The 13,154-nt window shown below is 37.2% G+C and overlaps 1 protein-coding gene across 1 annotated transcript in view; it reads left to right on the top strand.

Annotated features, from left to right (window-relative positions):
- AQR (aquarius intron-binding spliceosomal factor) overlaps positions 1-13,154 on the top strand; it is a 97,012-nt gene that overhangs the window by 64,988 nt on the left and 18,870 nt on the right. Inside the window, exons 23-27 of the mRNA XM_005885767.2 lie at positions 763-873; positions 4,410-4,519; positions 6,932-7,067; positions 8,841-9,050; positions 10,104-10,241. Coding sequence (XP_005885829.1) covers positions 763-873; positions 4,410-4,519; positions 6,932-7,067; positions 8,841-9,050; positions 10,104-10,241 — 705 coding nt within the window. The remainder of the gene's footprint in view (positions 1-762; positions 874-4,409; positions 4,520-6,931; positions 7,068-8,840; positions 9,051-10,103; positions 10,242-13,154) is intronic.

The following is a 13,154-nucleotide window of genomic DNA, read 5'->3' as shown; positions in this document are numbered from 1 at the left end:
TAGTTGAAGAGTCTCTCCTCAGCCAGCCTTCCTGTGGTTCTGGGTGATGTCCGTTCTGTCTTTTAGTTGTATTTTTGAAGTGGTTGTTTGCGGCAGCAATCTCCGGTGTTTACCTATGCCGCCATCTTGGTTTCTTTTCCACCTTAACTCTTTGAAGATATTTTCACTGGATATAGAATTCTACTTTGATAGGTCTTTGCTTTCAGCACTTTAAAAATGTTATTCTACATCCTTCTGACTTCCATTGTTTCTGATAAGAAATACATAGTTATTTGAAACATCCTTTTTCTATGTAATGTATCGTTTTTTTTTCTAGTTGCTTTTAATAATTTGTCTTTAGTTTTCAAATATCAAATTATAGTGTGTCTGGGCATAGATTTCTTTGGGATTATTCTGTTAGGGGTTTGCAGAGCTTGATACTGTGGATTTTTATGTCTTTTGCCAATTTGGGAAATTTTCAGCCGTTATTTCTTCAAACACATTTTCTATACTGTTTAGTTTTCCTCTTTCTCTAGGACTTCAGTGATATGAATGCTAGACCTTTTAATATTACAGATTCATGAGGCTCTGGCTATGACTTGTTTTACCCCTTCTTTCCTGTTTGTTGTTTAGATTAGGTGACTTCTATTGATCCGTCTGGAAATTCATAGACTCTATCCTGTCCATTAAGCTATTAAACTCATTCAGTGGATTTTTAAACATTTTATCTTTCAGTTTTAGAATTCCATTTAGTAGTTTGCTATGTGTTTATCTCTTTTTTAGGTTGTGGGCCCACCGGGTACAGGAAAAACAGATGTGGCGGTTCAGATCATATCCAATATATACCACAATTTCCCAGAGCAGAGAACTCTGATTGTTACTCATTCCAATCAGGTAAGAGAGAGAGGAAGAGAGGAAGTGGGGGGAGGGGGGGCGGGAAGGAAGGGAGAGAACACGAGTGCACACACACATGTACACATAAATGTATAGAGTGGACCTTGGGGAGGTAAAGAAGGAGCAGGAATGCATGGACGCACAATGGAGATTTCTGCTTGTGTGATAACCTGATCATAGGTAAACAGAATACCAGGAAAGGCTGTATTGAAGAAAATATAAAAACAAGCTTTTATTTCTAATTGAGGGGATGTCAGATTGTGGAAAAGCTAAGCAGAATATTTAGATACGTAGTTAAATATTTGGAGTAAATGAAGTTAAATTGCTCCCCCCTCATCTTATGTGCTGAGCTAGAGCTTTTACTTTGAAGCATTAGTAGCATTTTTTCTGCTAGTAGAGCAAATATTCCTAAAAGACTGAATCTAATCTGTATTACTGGATTGAATTTTAAATCTTTATGAAATATACATATGAATGTATTACATGGAAGGACTATTTTAGATTGCAGGTTCAATACATTAGGCTTTATAAACAGCTAAAACAAAAAAAAACAAATTCCTTTCTTGTAAATAATGGTTGAAAAATTATTTTTATGTCTACCTGTGTGATGTGATAGCTGTCACTCATAGAAAGGAAGGAAAACAAGTAACATATGTTAATTCTCATGTAAAATGTGAAAGGCAGCTTTCAGAACGTTCAGCATGTTATGAAACTTGCATGGTAGTCTTAACCTCCGAAGGTACTTATTTTCTCTGAATACATATTAATACTGGTGACTTGAGTTGACCAGTTCTGCAAAGAGTTGGTCTACAAAGAAGTACGGGGTTTTTAGAATGCTCATGTCATTTATTCTGTTTTTCATCAACTTTTAATTAACAGGTTTTAAAAAACAATACTATTGTGTTCATTCATACCATGTTTTTATATCTTTGAAGTTTATAGTAATGGTGGCATGATGTACTAAAATTGTGCCGTGAAGAGGGTTGATTGAGATTTTACCTTGATTTAAAAAACACATGTGTAGACTTATTTTTCTTCTATTTAATAAAATTTAGTCTGTGATAATTTTTCTATTTGCAAAATCTTAGAGTGAATGAAGAATAATACGTGCATTTAAAAAAATATTTTTGTATTGATTTTAGAGAGAGAGGGAGAGGGAGAGATAGAAACATCGATGAGAGAGAAACATCAATATCAATCAGCTGCCTCTTGCACGCCCCCTATTGGGGATTGAGCCTGCAACCCAGGCATGTGCCCAGACTGGGAATCAAACCAGTGACCTCTTGGTGCATGGGTTGATGCTCAATCACTGAGCTACACTGGCTGGGCGATTCACGTATCTATACCAGTGATGGCAAACCTATGACACGCCTATCAGAAGTGACATGCGAACTCATTTTTTTGGTTGATTTTTCTTTGTTAAATGGCATTTAAATATATAAAATAAATATCAAAAATATAAATCTTTGTTTTACTATGGTTGCAAATATCAAAAAATTTCTATATGTGACACAGCACCAGAGTTAAGTTAGGGTTTTTCAAAATGCTGACACACAGAGCTCAAAAGGTTCGCCATCACTGATCTATACTAATAAAAGGGTAATATGCTAATTAGACCAGACATCTTCCGGACATCCTTCCGGACGTCTTTCTGGACAAAGCCACGGTGGCTGGGGCTGAAGCAGAGGTGGTTAGGGGCGATCAGGCAGGCAGGCAGAATGGTTAGGGGTGATCAGGTAGGCAGACCAGCGGTTAGGGGCAATCAGGTAGGCAGACGGCCCCTCGCAGGGCTGGCCCTGCCCCCAGCAAGAAGTTAGGGGTGATCAGGCAGGCAGGCAGAGTGGTTAGGGGCGATCAGGTAGGCAGACCAGCAGTTAGGGGTGATCAGGCAGGCAGGTCAGTGGTTAGGAGCGATCAGGTAGGCAGACAGCCCTTTGCTGGGCTGGCCCTACTCCCAAGCAAGCAGTTAGGGACCATCAGGCAGGCAGACCAGTGGTTAGGGGTGATCAGGTAGGCAGGCAAGTGGTTAGGGGCAATCAGGCAGGCAGGCAGAGAAGTTAGGGGCAATCAGAGGGGGTAGGGCGATCAGGCAGGCAGGCGGGTGAGCGGTTAGGAGCCAGCGGTCCCGGATTGCAAAAGGGTGCAGGCCAGGCTGAGGGGCCCCCCACCCCCCTGTGCACAAATTTCATGCACCAGGTCTCTAGTTTTTAAATAAATCTTGTCATAACTTGATAATGACTTTCTATGGTGTCCTTTATTAATGATTGATTTGAATAGCACAATTATAGAGAGGATTATTTTACAAAAATAGTCAAAGACTTATTGTTTCCTAAGGGCCATTTTTGATCCTTAGATCATCAAATCATCCTTATTGATGTCTATCAAATTGTTGATTTTTTCACAACTGTTTTGTTTGCCAGATCTCTATGTGCATATATAACTCAAGCAATTCTCTAACATCACTCTAATTCACAATGAAATCTTGCAGGTTTTTCTGAGATTTCAGTGGGAGTATTTTTGTCACCTAAATCTATGTTGTTCCTGAGTTTAGATAGCGAAGGTTTGAATAGTGAGTAATGTGATGTGGTCTGATCACTTGGGCCTCCAACTTTTGGCTGAAAATATTAAGATTTTGGATAGTTGGGGATTTTTCTAAAAATTATGTTTATCTCTTTAATTTCTGAACTCTAATTGGTAGAATTTTGATAGCAAAGGATATTTATATTACATAACCTGGATATTGATGAGATTGGATGCTCATTTGATGGGCAGGCAGGGTTATACTGATGGTAAATTAGGAGAGATATTTGAGTGAGGGCTAATTTTTAAATGATGTTTTTATTAGTGTATCTTCCCATACTATGAACCTTCCCCATTCTGAAAAACCTTGTAACTGCATATGTGTAGATAATAAATACTAGGATTTGAGGGGACCCTAAATGAGAACATTTAGTAGGTAGAAAGGAGTGGCTTCTGGGTGGCTCTCATCAGAAGAGTTGGCTATAAGTGAGTGCGCATTGTGCACAGAGATCTTTAGACTTTCAGCCCAAGATTTGAATGATGCACTTTACTTTTCACACTGTGGTCCTCTCGGTGCATTCTACCTACACACTCAACTCCTGAGAGTCCTTCTCCAACCAAAAAGACTTCCCAGTTCTCTGCAATCCATGGAAATTTTGTTGAGTGAAATAAAACCTGGTGTGGTTATTCATCATTTTAGTAATTGTTATTACTTGGGAGAAATAGAAACTGAGCCCAAACCTTTTTCTTTTCATAAATTAGAAGCAGAGATTTAGTGATTAGATGATTTTTATGGTTTCTAGTTATTTATTTGGCCTAGTATACTTAGGCAGAAATATCAGAATTCAATAATTGGAAATGGACAAATATAAGATGTTTCCTTTTTTGTTTTGATTTGATTCATATCTGACTGAGCAATGCTTCTTCTCTTCTGTCCTTCTAAATGTTGGTTGTTACTTTTAAGGGAGTGCTGATTCTTTAAAACTCACCATCATCCTTCTGGTTTTATTCTCTAGGCCCTGAACCAGTTGTTTGAGAAAATCATGGCTTTAGACATTGACGAGCGCCACCTCCTGCGTCTTGGTCATGGAGAAGAAGAGCTGGAGACAGAGAAAGATTTCAGCAGGTGAGCAAATGGGGATGAGTTTTGAAATGGTATACAAAGTATCTTTAACATTCTCCGTTGTGTATGTCTAAGGCATCAATTAGGAAGTTGATTCATTTAATGAAATGCAATTGAAGATTAATGGAATTGTAAGCTTTGGAGTTGTAAATATTATTACAGGCTCTTAATGCCAGTTTAGCTAGGCTTTATGTTTAATATTGCATATTGTAGAGTGACTAAAATTTTATCACTCAAACTTCTTGTGCTGTTAGTATTTTGGGGTTTTTTTTTCTTCAAAGTTGCTTTATAATACCTCATTCATTTGTATTCAAATCCGTTTTTAAAGCATAGTTTTAGACAGAAGGCATAATTAACAGCTGCACATATTTAATACAGTCTTTGAGTATGAACATGACCTTAGACTATGGTCATAGACATCAAAAAAGCTAAAAGAGTGTTAAATTATTATTTTGCATCTACTTTGAGTTCTTGCTTTACAGAGCTTACCAAACATTTATTAGCTTCTAAAAAGTCAGAGGGGAAGAGGGGGGGAATAAATCAGAGAGCAAAGAACAACACACATTAAGTTATTTGGGGTTTTAATTATTAATTTTGGATCAGCCAATGATATTTCTCTGAATTCTTCCCATGAGTATTTCCTCATATTAAACCTAACTTACTAGAGGGCTAGAGTCTAAGATCGAATACCCCCAAACTCAGCGAACATACAGATACTGATGGAATGCTAAATATTATACTTATAATTGTATTGCAGTGGAACTTATAGTTTTTAAATAATGTTATAACAGAGCAGAAGTAGGATTTTAAAAAATGGTTTTAGGTACTACTGAGTTTCTAGACAGAAAAATACTTTTGCTTTCTGATACACAAACCAAGCCCCAGGTCTCTTTAAGTGTGTGCTTGATCAATTGGGCATATTCTTTCATTTCTATTCCTTTGTTGTAACTAAAAAGAAAAATAGTGAATATTGTTTCATAATAAAAGTGATATCATTTTTTATAAAGACAAATGTTAAATCTAATGAGACAGTACAGATGGAGTGATCATCCATAATTTTACTAATCCAAAACAAGTGTTTGATAGTCTTTTTTTCAATAATCAGCTATAATCTTACTATTAATTATAATTTTACAATTGCCTTTCTAAATTAATAGTTTTATTTTATTTTTTAAAATTTTAACACCCCCTACTGGGGATCGAGCCCGCAACCCAGGCATGTGCCCTTGGTCGGAATCGAACCTGGAACCCTTCAGTCCACAGGCTGACGCTCTATCCACTGAGCCAAGCCGGCTAGAGCTAAATTAATAGTGTTAAATAATAGTTTTAGATTTACAGAGTAATTAAACAAGTATCACATAGGATTCTATTATATATTGCTTTTTAAATTTAACATTATAGTACAAGATTTGGAATTTTATTACAAACTCTTTATAAGCATTCTCATTTTTTTTCTCATTACCAACGTGTGCATTGTAGGAAACATTTTAAACTATAGATAAGCACATAGAAAAAAAATTTACCTGCTATGATGTTTATATCCTTCTAAGTTGGAAAATTCTTAAAAATATAGACCGTGTCTTACCCCTTTTGTATTCTTGATCATCGCTCGCTGCCTCAGAGGTAAACTGAACTCTGGAGCAGCCAGGAACATGATTTCTTCCTTTGTCAAATCTTTAAACATGAGAACTTCAGTGTTTAAAAGCTGTTTTGATCTTTATTAGTAAAAGGTCATAGGGGGCATTTTGTTATAGTGGAAAGATTATGTATATAGCCTTTGGAATGCAATTCTGGTGCCGCTACTTTTTTTTCTTAACTATATGTCTCTCTTCAAATTTTATATATACTGTCCAAATTTTAGGTTTCTTACTCATTCAGCAAATACTTGTGAACCTACTAGGTTCAGGTGCCAAACCACATGCTGGGATGACAGAAAGAAAAATGCATTACATTTCAAAGCCTTTAGAACAAAGCTATATTTGTGATGGTATAAAACAGTGCTATTCAAAGCAGTCAGTGGGTAAACTGTATGTTCTTGGTCTGATGAGATGAACTGGCACCAGAATGCGCTGTACTGTTTGCTTCTTTGTGAAGAACTTGTTATGGGGGGAAAAAGATTGATAGCTGAACTTAAATGGTGTGTTTAGTGATGTCTGATTTTTCTTCCTCACAGACTACTAACACATTTGTAGGTATGCTCTGATCCATAAGGTGCACTTTAAGTAACTTTGGTGTAAAATGATCCAAGAACTACTACTTATAGTAAAATATAAACTATGTTTTCTGTTTTGTTGTGTTATTTAATTTGGCCATTTATAGCTTCTGATATGATTTTTCTTGAATATTTTGCTGACAGTTTCCTTTCAAATCTCTTCATTACATAATTTTGCCTTTTTGCTTAATTGTAATTTCTAGGTATGGAAGAGTTAATTATGTCCTGGCTCGAAGAATAGAACTTTTAGAAGAAGTCAAACGATTGCAAAAAAGCCTAGGGGTTCCAGGGGATGCTTCATATACTTGTGAAACTGCAGGCTATTTCTTCTTATATCAGGTAGGAAGTTAAGAGTTTTTAAATCATATTTCACTTGTATGGTCTTCAGATGGAAACTGAAATGGGTTTTTTGAGATCTTTTTTGAAAGCTTTTTTTTTTTTTTTCAGGGAGTATTTTGAAATACATGCTATTGCCATAGCAATATTGTGAATGTTAAATGTTTGTTTTCTCTATAATCTTCAATTTTCTTTGCAAACTTTGTTTGATGATGCTTTCAATGAAAGGCCAATGTTGGTACTTTAAAATTTTTTCTTTCTTCCTTTTTGCTATTGAAAAAGTTTCTAGTTATTCTCTTTTTTTTTTCATTAGTATAAATAACTAAATATCCCAGCTACCTAATGGTAACAAAGTGCAGTTTTGTAACTTACTTTTACTATGACTATTAATCAAGTAATAAAGAAAAACAATCTCCTTTTAAATTTTCAGAGATAAGTTATGTTTTAGAATTAATTTTATTAAATACACAGGAGTTTAAGTTAAAAATTCTTTTGACTTCAATTTAGATGTGTGCTCTTTTGCTTTTGTGAGGTTAGTTCTTTGGGTATGAAGCCAATGAGAAACAAAGGCAAATAAAATGAATACAAATGAACTTCAATAGCCAGTTGGTTTCCTAGTAATTTTAAATGGAATAAAGCTTAATCAAATAATGAAGACTTTGTGTAACTTTGTTCTCTTTATACTAATGCTGTTTGTATATTTTAGGTATAAATTGTAACAATGAAATTTTAAGATGTATATGAAAGAATGGGTTTGTGCTCATTATAAGTGGATACACAAACCACGTGAGCCCATTTAAAATGAATATATTTCATGTTTTCTTATGAAACAGGAGAGATATGCATCCTCCTGCAAAGTAGTCTGCATTAGACGCAGACTGTTTAGAAGTTTGAAGAATGGAGTACAGATCATGCTTAAATGCATATTTGGCACAAAATAAAAATCACTAGGCTATCAGTCAAAACAACGTGTTTTTTAATTTAATTTTTTAAAAATTTTCAACATGTAAGAATCACATGAGGAAAGTTGTTTGAGAGGAAATTCTCAAGCTCTGTCCCCAGAGAGTCTCTTTCAATATAGGGTGGCATCTAGGGATGTACATTGTTATTTAGCTTCTCAGATATTCTGCCTAAGGACCACACTTTGAGAAAAACTGGGAGTGTAATGGGAAAAGACCTGGGAGAAGCACAGAGATTGAGATGAATTAAGTAGGAACTTTGAGGTAGAGGCATAGTTAACATTATGCCAGGGTACAATTGACCTCTTATCACAAAAGTCATACAATGAGCTTTCAAATATGTACTCAGCTTAACCAGAGTTCTTTATAAATGTACTAAAGAGAATTGGAAAAATTATAAAGGTCTGGGAGAAGGTTTAAGTGCCAAATTGATTTAAAAACTGCTAAAGCTGAACTTAACGTATGGAGAGAAACTGAGATTAAAAAACATAAGGAATTTCATTAAGCCTTTTGCATAAATGGAGAATCTGAAATATCTGAGGTAAAGTCTCATGAGATGACCCTGAAGTTTTTCCCCCTTTGTACATTTTTTATTAAAGAACCTTTTTTTCTATAATCTTAAAGATAAAGTTACTTTGGTAAAAGAAGGGCAGGCTAGTCCATCAGTGACTTTAGTAAGAAATAGTTTTTTGGGTTAAAGATTGCCTTTCTTACCCTTTACCTAGCAGACCTTATTTTTACAAAATTTCTCTTTTATCATTTAAAACATAATTAGCTGGCAAATTTAACCTCAAGTCCTTTTTTTTTTTTTTAATAGGTAATGTCTCGCTGGGAAGAATATATCAGCAAAGTGAAAAATAAAGGTAACACATCGCCAGATATCACGGAAGTCTCCACTTTCTTCCCTTTTCATGAATACTTTGCAAATGCTCCTCAACCCATTTTTAAAGGTCGGTCTTATGAAGAAGACATGGAAATTGCTGAAGGATGTTTCAGGCATATTAAGAAAATCTTTACTCAGCTTGAGGTAAGGATTCTCAAGTTTTTCTAACTTTCCTTTAAAGGTTTTAAGTTTAGATGTTTGTTTTGTTTTTTATGTGAAGTAAATGAAATACTCAAATCTGACAAACCAGATTATTACTTTTAAGTGAGCTTATTGCAGATATTTATAGTTCTAGTTCAAGAAATAAGTAAAATTTAGTATGAATTGAATGCCCATTATTCTGGCTTTTCTGGTGTCAAAGTCTTAATATTTGAGAAAGGGATGCTTGCATCAGGAGATTGAACAGTGGTTCTTTGAGTTGGAATCTGAGACTGCCACGTGGGCATTCTTAGTTCTTCATGCCTCTTCTTCAGTAGGCAAGTGAGGTTGCTGGTTAGCCAGGATGGTTGATCCTGACTAGTAAGGTGAAATAAGAATCACCACTATACAAAGAATATGTTTGAAGAAGAATGTGTTTGGAACCCAGGGACCCGCTTCATTGCTTTTCTGCTCTTCTGTCACCTGTGTACTCAGTCCACTGCATTAAATTCACCTTTGTTATGAATACTTGAAATAGTTTCATTTTCCTGGAGGGACCTTGAGTAATATAAATATAGTGATAATTTATCTTTCATTCAGTATTCTTGGGGTTTTTTGTTTTAATCTCCACCCGAGGGTATGCTTAAAGAGAGGAAGGGGAAGAGAGAGAAAGAAAAGCAACATTGATGTGAGAAAAACCTCTATTGGTTGCCTCCTGTAAGCGCCCAACCAGGGATCGAACCCGCACCCCTTTGGTGTATATGACAATGCTTCAACCAACTGAGCCACCCAGCGAGGACTAGTATTCTTGTTGATAATGCAAATGTTTTACCTTTTACAAAAACAGTCCAAATTGTAGCTTGACTATCAGCTATTATTTGAATTTAATTAGTACCTAATTAATAATGAAGAGAATTATGATTCTTTAGGCCTGGTTTATGATATCTTTAAGTTCTTAGGAATTAAGTCTGATTAACTGGATTGTATGGATGTTTGCATAAGCTGTGTTTATTTTCCTAAAATAGTTTCTCACTGTCCCTCCTCCCCCCACTTCTGTAGGAATTCAGGGCCTCTGAACTGCTTCGAAGTGGACTGGACAGATCTAAATACCTTTTGATGAAAGAAGCCAAAATCATTGCCATGACCTGTACTCATGCTGCCTTAAAACGACATGATTTAGTCAAGTTAGGTTTCAAGGTAAAGACTTGTATTTTAGTTTGTTAATTCATCATTTGTTTAGCTGTTAGATTGTTTTGTTTTTAATGTAGGCCATTTCCCTTGGAGATTGGCCTACCTCTTTTAGAAGTTTGCATTTATAATAACTTAAAAATGTCTCTAAAAAGTGATAACTTCCGATGTTTATATGATTAGTGAACTCTAAATGTAATTTTTCTAAATTAGTAATATATCCATTAAATAATATTATAACCATATGATTGTCTAACCAATTTTTAATACCTACTAAGGTAGATTAATATAATATATTTTCACTATGTGAAAAATTTCTGAACAGAACTGAAAGCTATAAAGATAACATTTGGTGATGTTTTTCACCTATTAAATAAACATCTATATGCTCACATTGTTCATGCTTTAAGCACACATTCAGTCCCAGTTATTTGTTCATTCAGTAAAGAAAAAGCCTTCCATGTGAGGACATGGAATATTTAAACTGTAAGGATGAGATATTAAATTACTTAATCACATGATAAAGACCAGAGAGCTAAAGCGCATGGTATAGCCTGTGGCTCAGTTGAAATGGAATGTAATAATTGAGCAAACAAATTTGAATTTGCAGACTGTGACTTTGCTAGTGATACTGATGTAGACTCTATTTCAATGCACATCATTTAACTTCCCTGAAACTGATTTATCTGTGCTTGTTTAAAATAGGGTTCCTTACTAGTTTGAATTCAGAATTTGCAAAGCATTTGTTGTTGATGAAAGTAACTCTGACAAATTTTTTAGTGTTATTCGTTCACTGAAAGATAGGTGTTAAGTAAATTGAAGGTGATAGAATTGTTGTTATCTCGGATAAAAGGTTTTTCAGCTGCAAGTAGGACAAATAATGTATTAAAAGGTAGTGTGAAGTTACCCTTTTGAAAATTATTAGTGAGACTTTTTCACCTAAATATTTTATTCTTGGGGCTGACATAAAATATACTTTGAGTTTTATATTAAATCATATCAGTTCAATAACAGGGGAGGATGATGCAGTTGTAATTAGGATGTTATGCTTGCATGCCGTTTTCCACATGCATATTCTAAAACACATTACTTGTAGCTTATCACATTTTCATTATTCATTTCTATACTTACATTGTGCTACACATCTAAAGATTGTTAGCATGAGTGCTGATAGTATCTCTTGGATTTTTTTATGTTTTTAATTTTAACGTTTTATTTTTATCCAATTTATACATGCCTATCTGGTTTAAGAGCCTAAAAACCTTGTAGATCTGCTTAAAATTTTAAAAAGGCAGTCCCCTATTTCTTGATTATCCCCAGTTATCCAGTCTTTCAACTCTTTTAGCTTTTTCTTTGTTGTTTTAATCTATATCAATAAAGAATGTTTAATTTCCATGTTAGGCCTTATCTTTTGACTCTGTGCTGTCCCCAAGGAGACATGTGTGCACATTCCCAGTATAGTTATGTCATAATTTTGCTTTGTGATTAAAAATCTCCTTTTTAAAAAGCAGAATCTATAGATAAGTTTTTATAAGTTAAATTGCAGTACATTTTTAGATTTTTTCAGAAAGCAAGCTCCTTAAGCTTTCTTTGAGCCTCTCCCATTCTTTTTTGCATAGTGTGTCTAGGATCGTGAAAGTCCATGCAGGGACTTCTGTGAAAATGTGGCTTTTTGAACATCTCTCTTCTTCTAAGCTCCCACCCAGATTACCTAATTAATCATTGTAATAGGGAAGTTCAGTATCAGATAGATGTAGAGAAGATATCCAGCCACATGCCTAAACCTTTTTCAACAAGAAACAGTGAAGAATTGAACTTGAACTTCCATCCTGTCCAATGGAGATCCAGCTCAGCTACCAATCTTGGACAAATATAGATGCAAACATATTTTGATAAGCACTAGTGGGGGCCCTCAGCCTGGCTTGCAGAGATCAGTGGACCTCCGCACCACCGCAGCCCAGCCTTACCCGCCAGCTCGTCGGGCTCCAGCCAGTTTTTCACAATGATCCTGCACAACACGAATTAGTGCACAAAGTGGCAGGTGGCTGGGGAGAAGCCCAGCCCTGGCTGGGCCCTGCACCGCTCCTGCTCATCCCGGCCCCTCTGCACCTGCTGCCTCCATTCACCGCTCAGGCACACAGGTGGAGTGTCTGCGGGAGAGGCTCCAGCAGCCATAGCTGTACTCGCCAACTGTGCCCGTCTGTCAGCTGAGCGGCACTCCCTCTGTGGGAGCGCACTAACCACCAGGGGGCAGCTCCTGCGTTGAACGTCTGCCCCCTGGTGGTAAGTGCGCGTCATAGCTACTGGCCAGTTGTCCAGTCATCCAGACGCTTAGGCTTTTATATATATAAACTACTGGCACTGTGCATGAAATTCGTGCACGGGGGCAGTGTTCATCAGCCCAGCCTGCACCCTCCCCAATCTGGGACCCCTGGAAGGATGTCCTACTGCTGGTTCACAGGGATCGGGCCTAAACTGGCAGTTGGACATCCCTCTTGCAATCTGGGACTGCTGGCTCCTAATCGCTCACCTGCCTGCTTGCCTGATTGCCCCTAACCACTCTGCCTGCCGGCCTGCTCGCCCCCAATTGCCCCCACTTCCGGGCAGATCACCCCTAACTGCCCCACCCCCACTGGCCTGTTCGCCCCTAACTGCTCTCCCCTGCCGGCCTGATCGCCCCTAACTGCCCTCCCCTGCCGGCCTGATCGCCCCTAACTGCCCTCCCCTGCCGGCCTGATCGCCCCTAACTGCCCTCCCCTGCCGGCCTGATCGCCCCTAACTGCCCTCCCCTGCCGGCCTGATCGCCCCTAACTGCCCTCCCCTGCCGGCCTGATCGCCCCTAACTGCCCTCCCCTGCCGGCCTGATCGCCCCTAACTGCCCTCCCCTGCCGGCCTGATCGCCCCTAACTGCTCTCCCCTGCC

The sequence above is a fragment of the Myotis brandtii genome, unplaced genomic scaffold, assembly GCF_000412655.1.
Source record: "Myotis brandtii unplaced genomic scaffold, ASM41265v1 scaffold927, whole genome shotgun sequence".
Classification (NCBI taxonomy): domain Eukaryota; kingdom Metazoa; phylum Chordata; class Mammalia; order Chiroptera; family Vespertilionidae; genus Myotis; species Myotis brandtii.
Note: the sequence above shows the minus strand (reverse complement) of the source record. Positions and strands in the feature narration are given on the sequence as shown.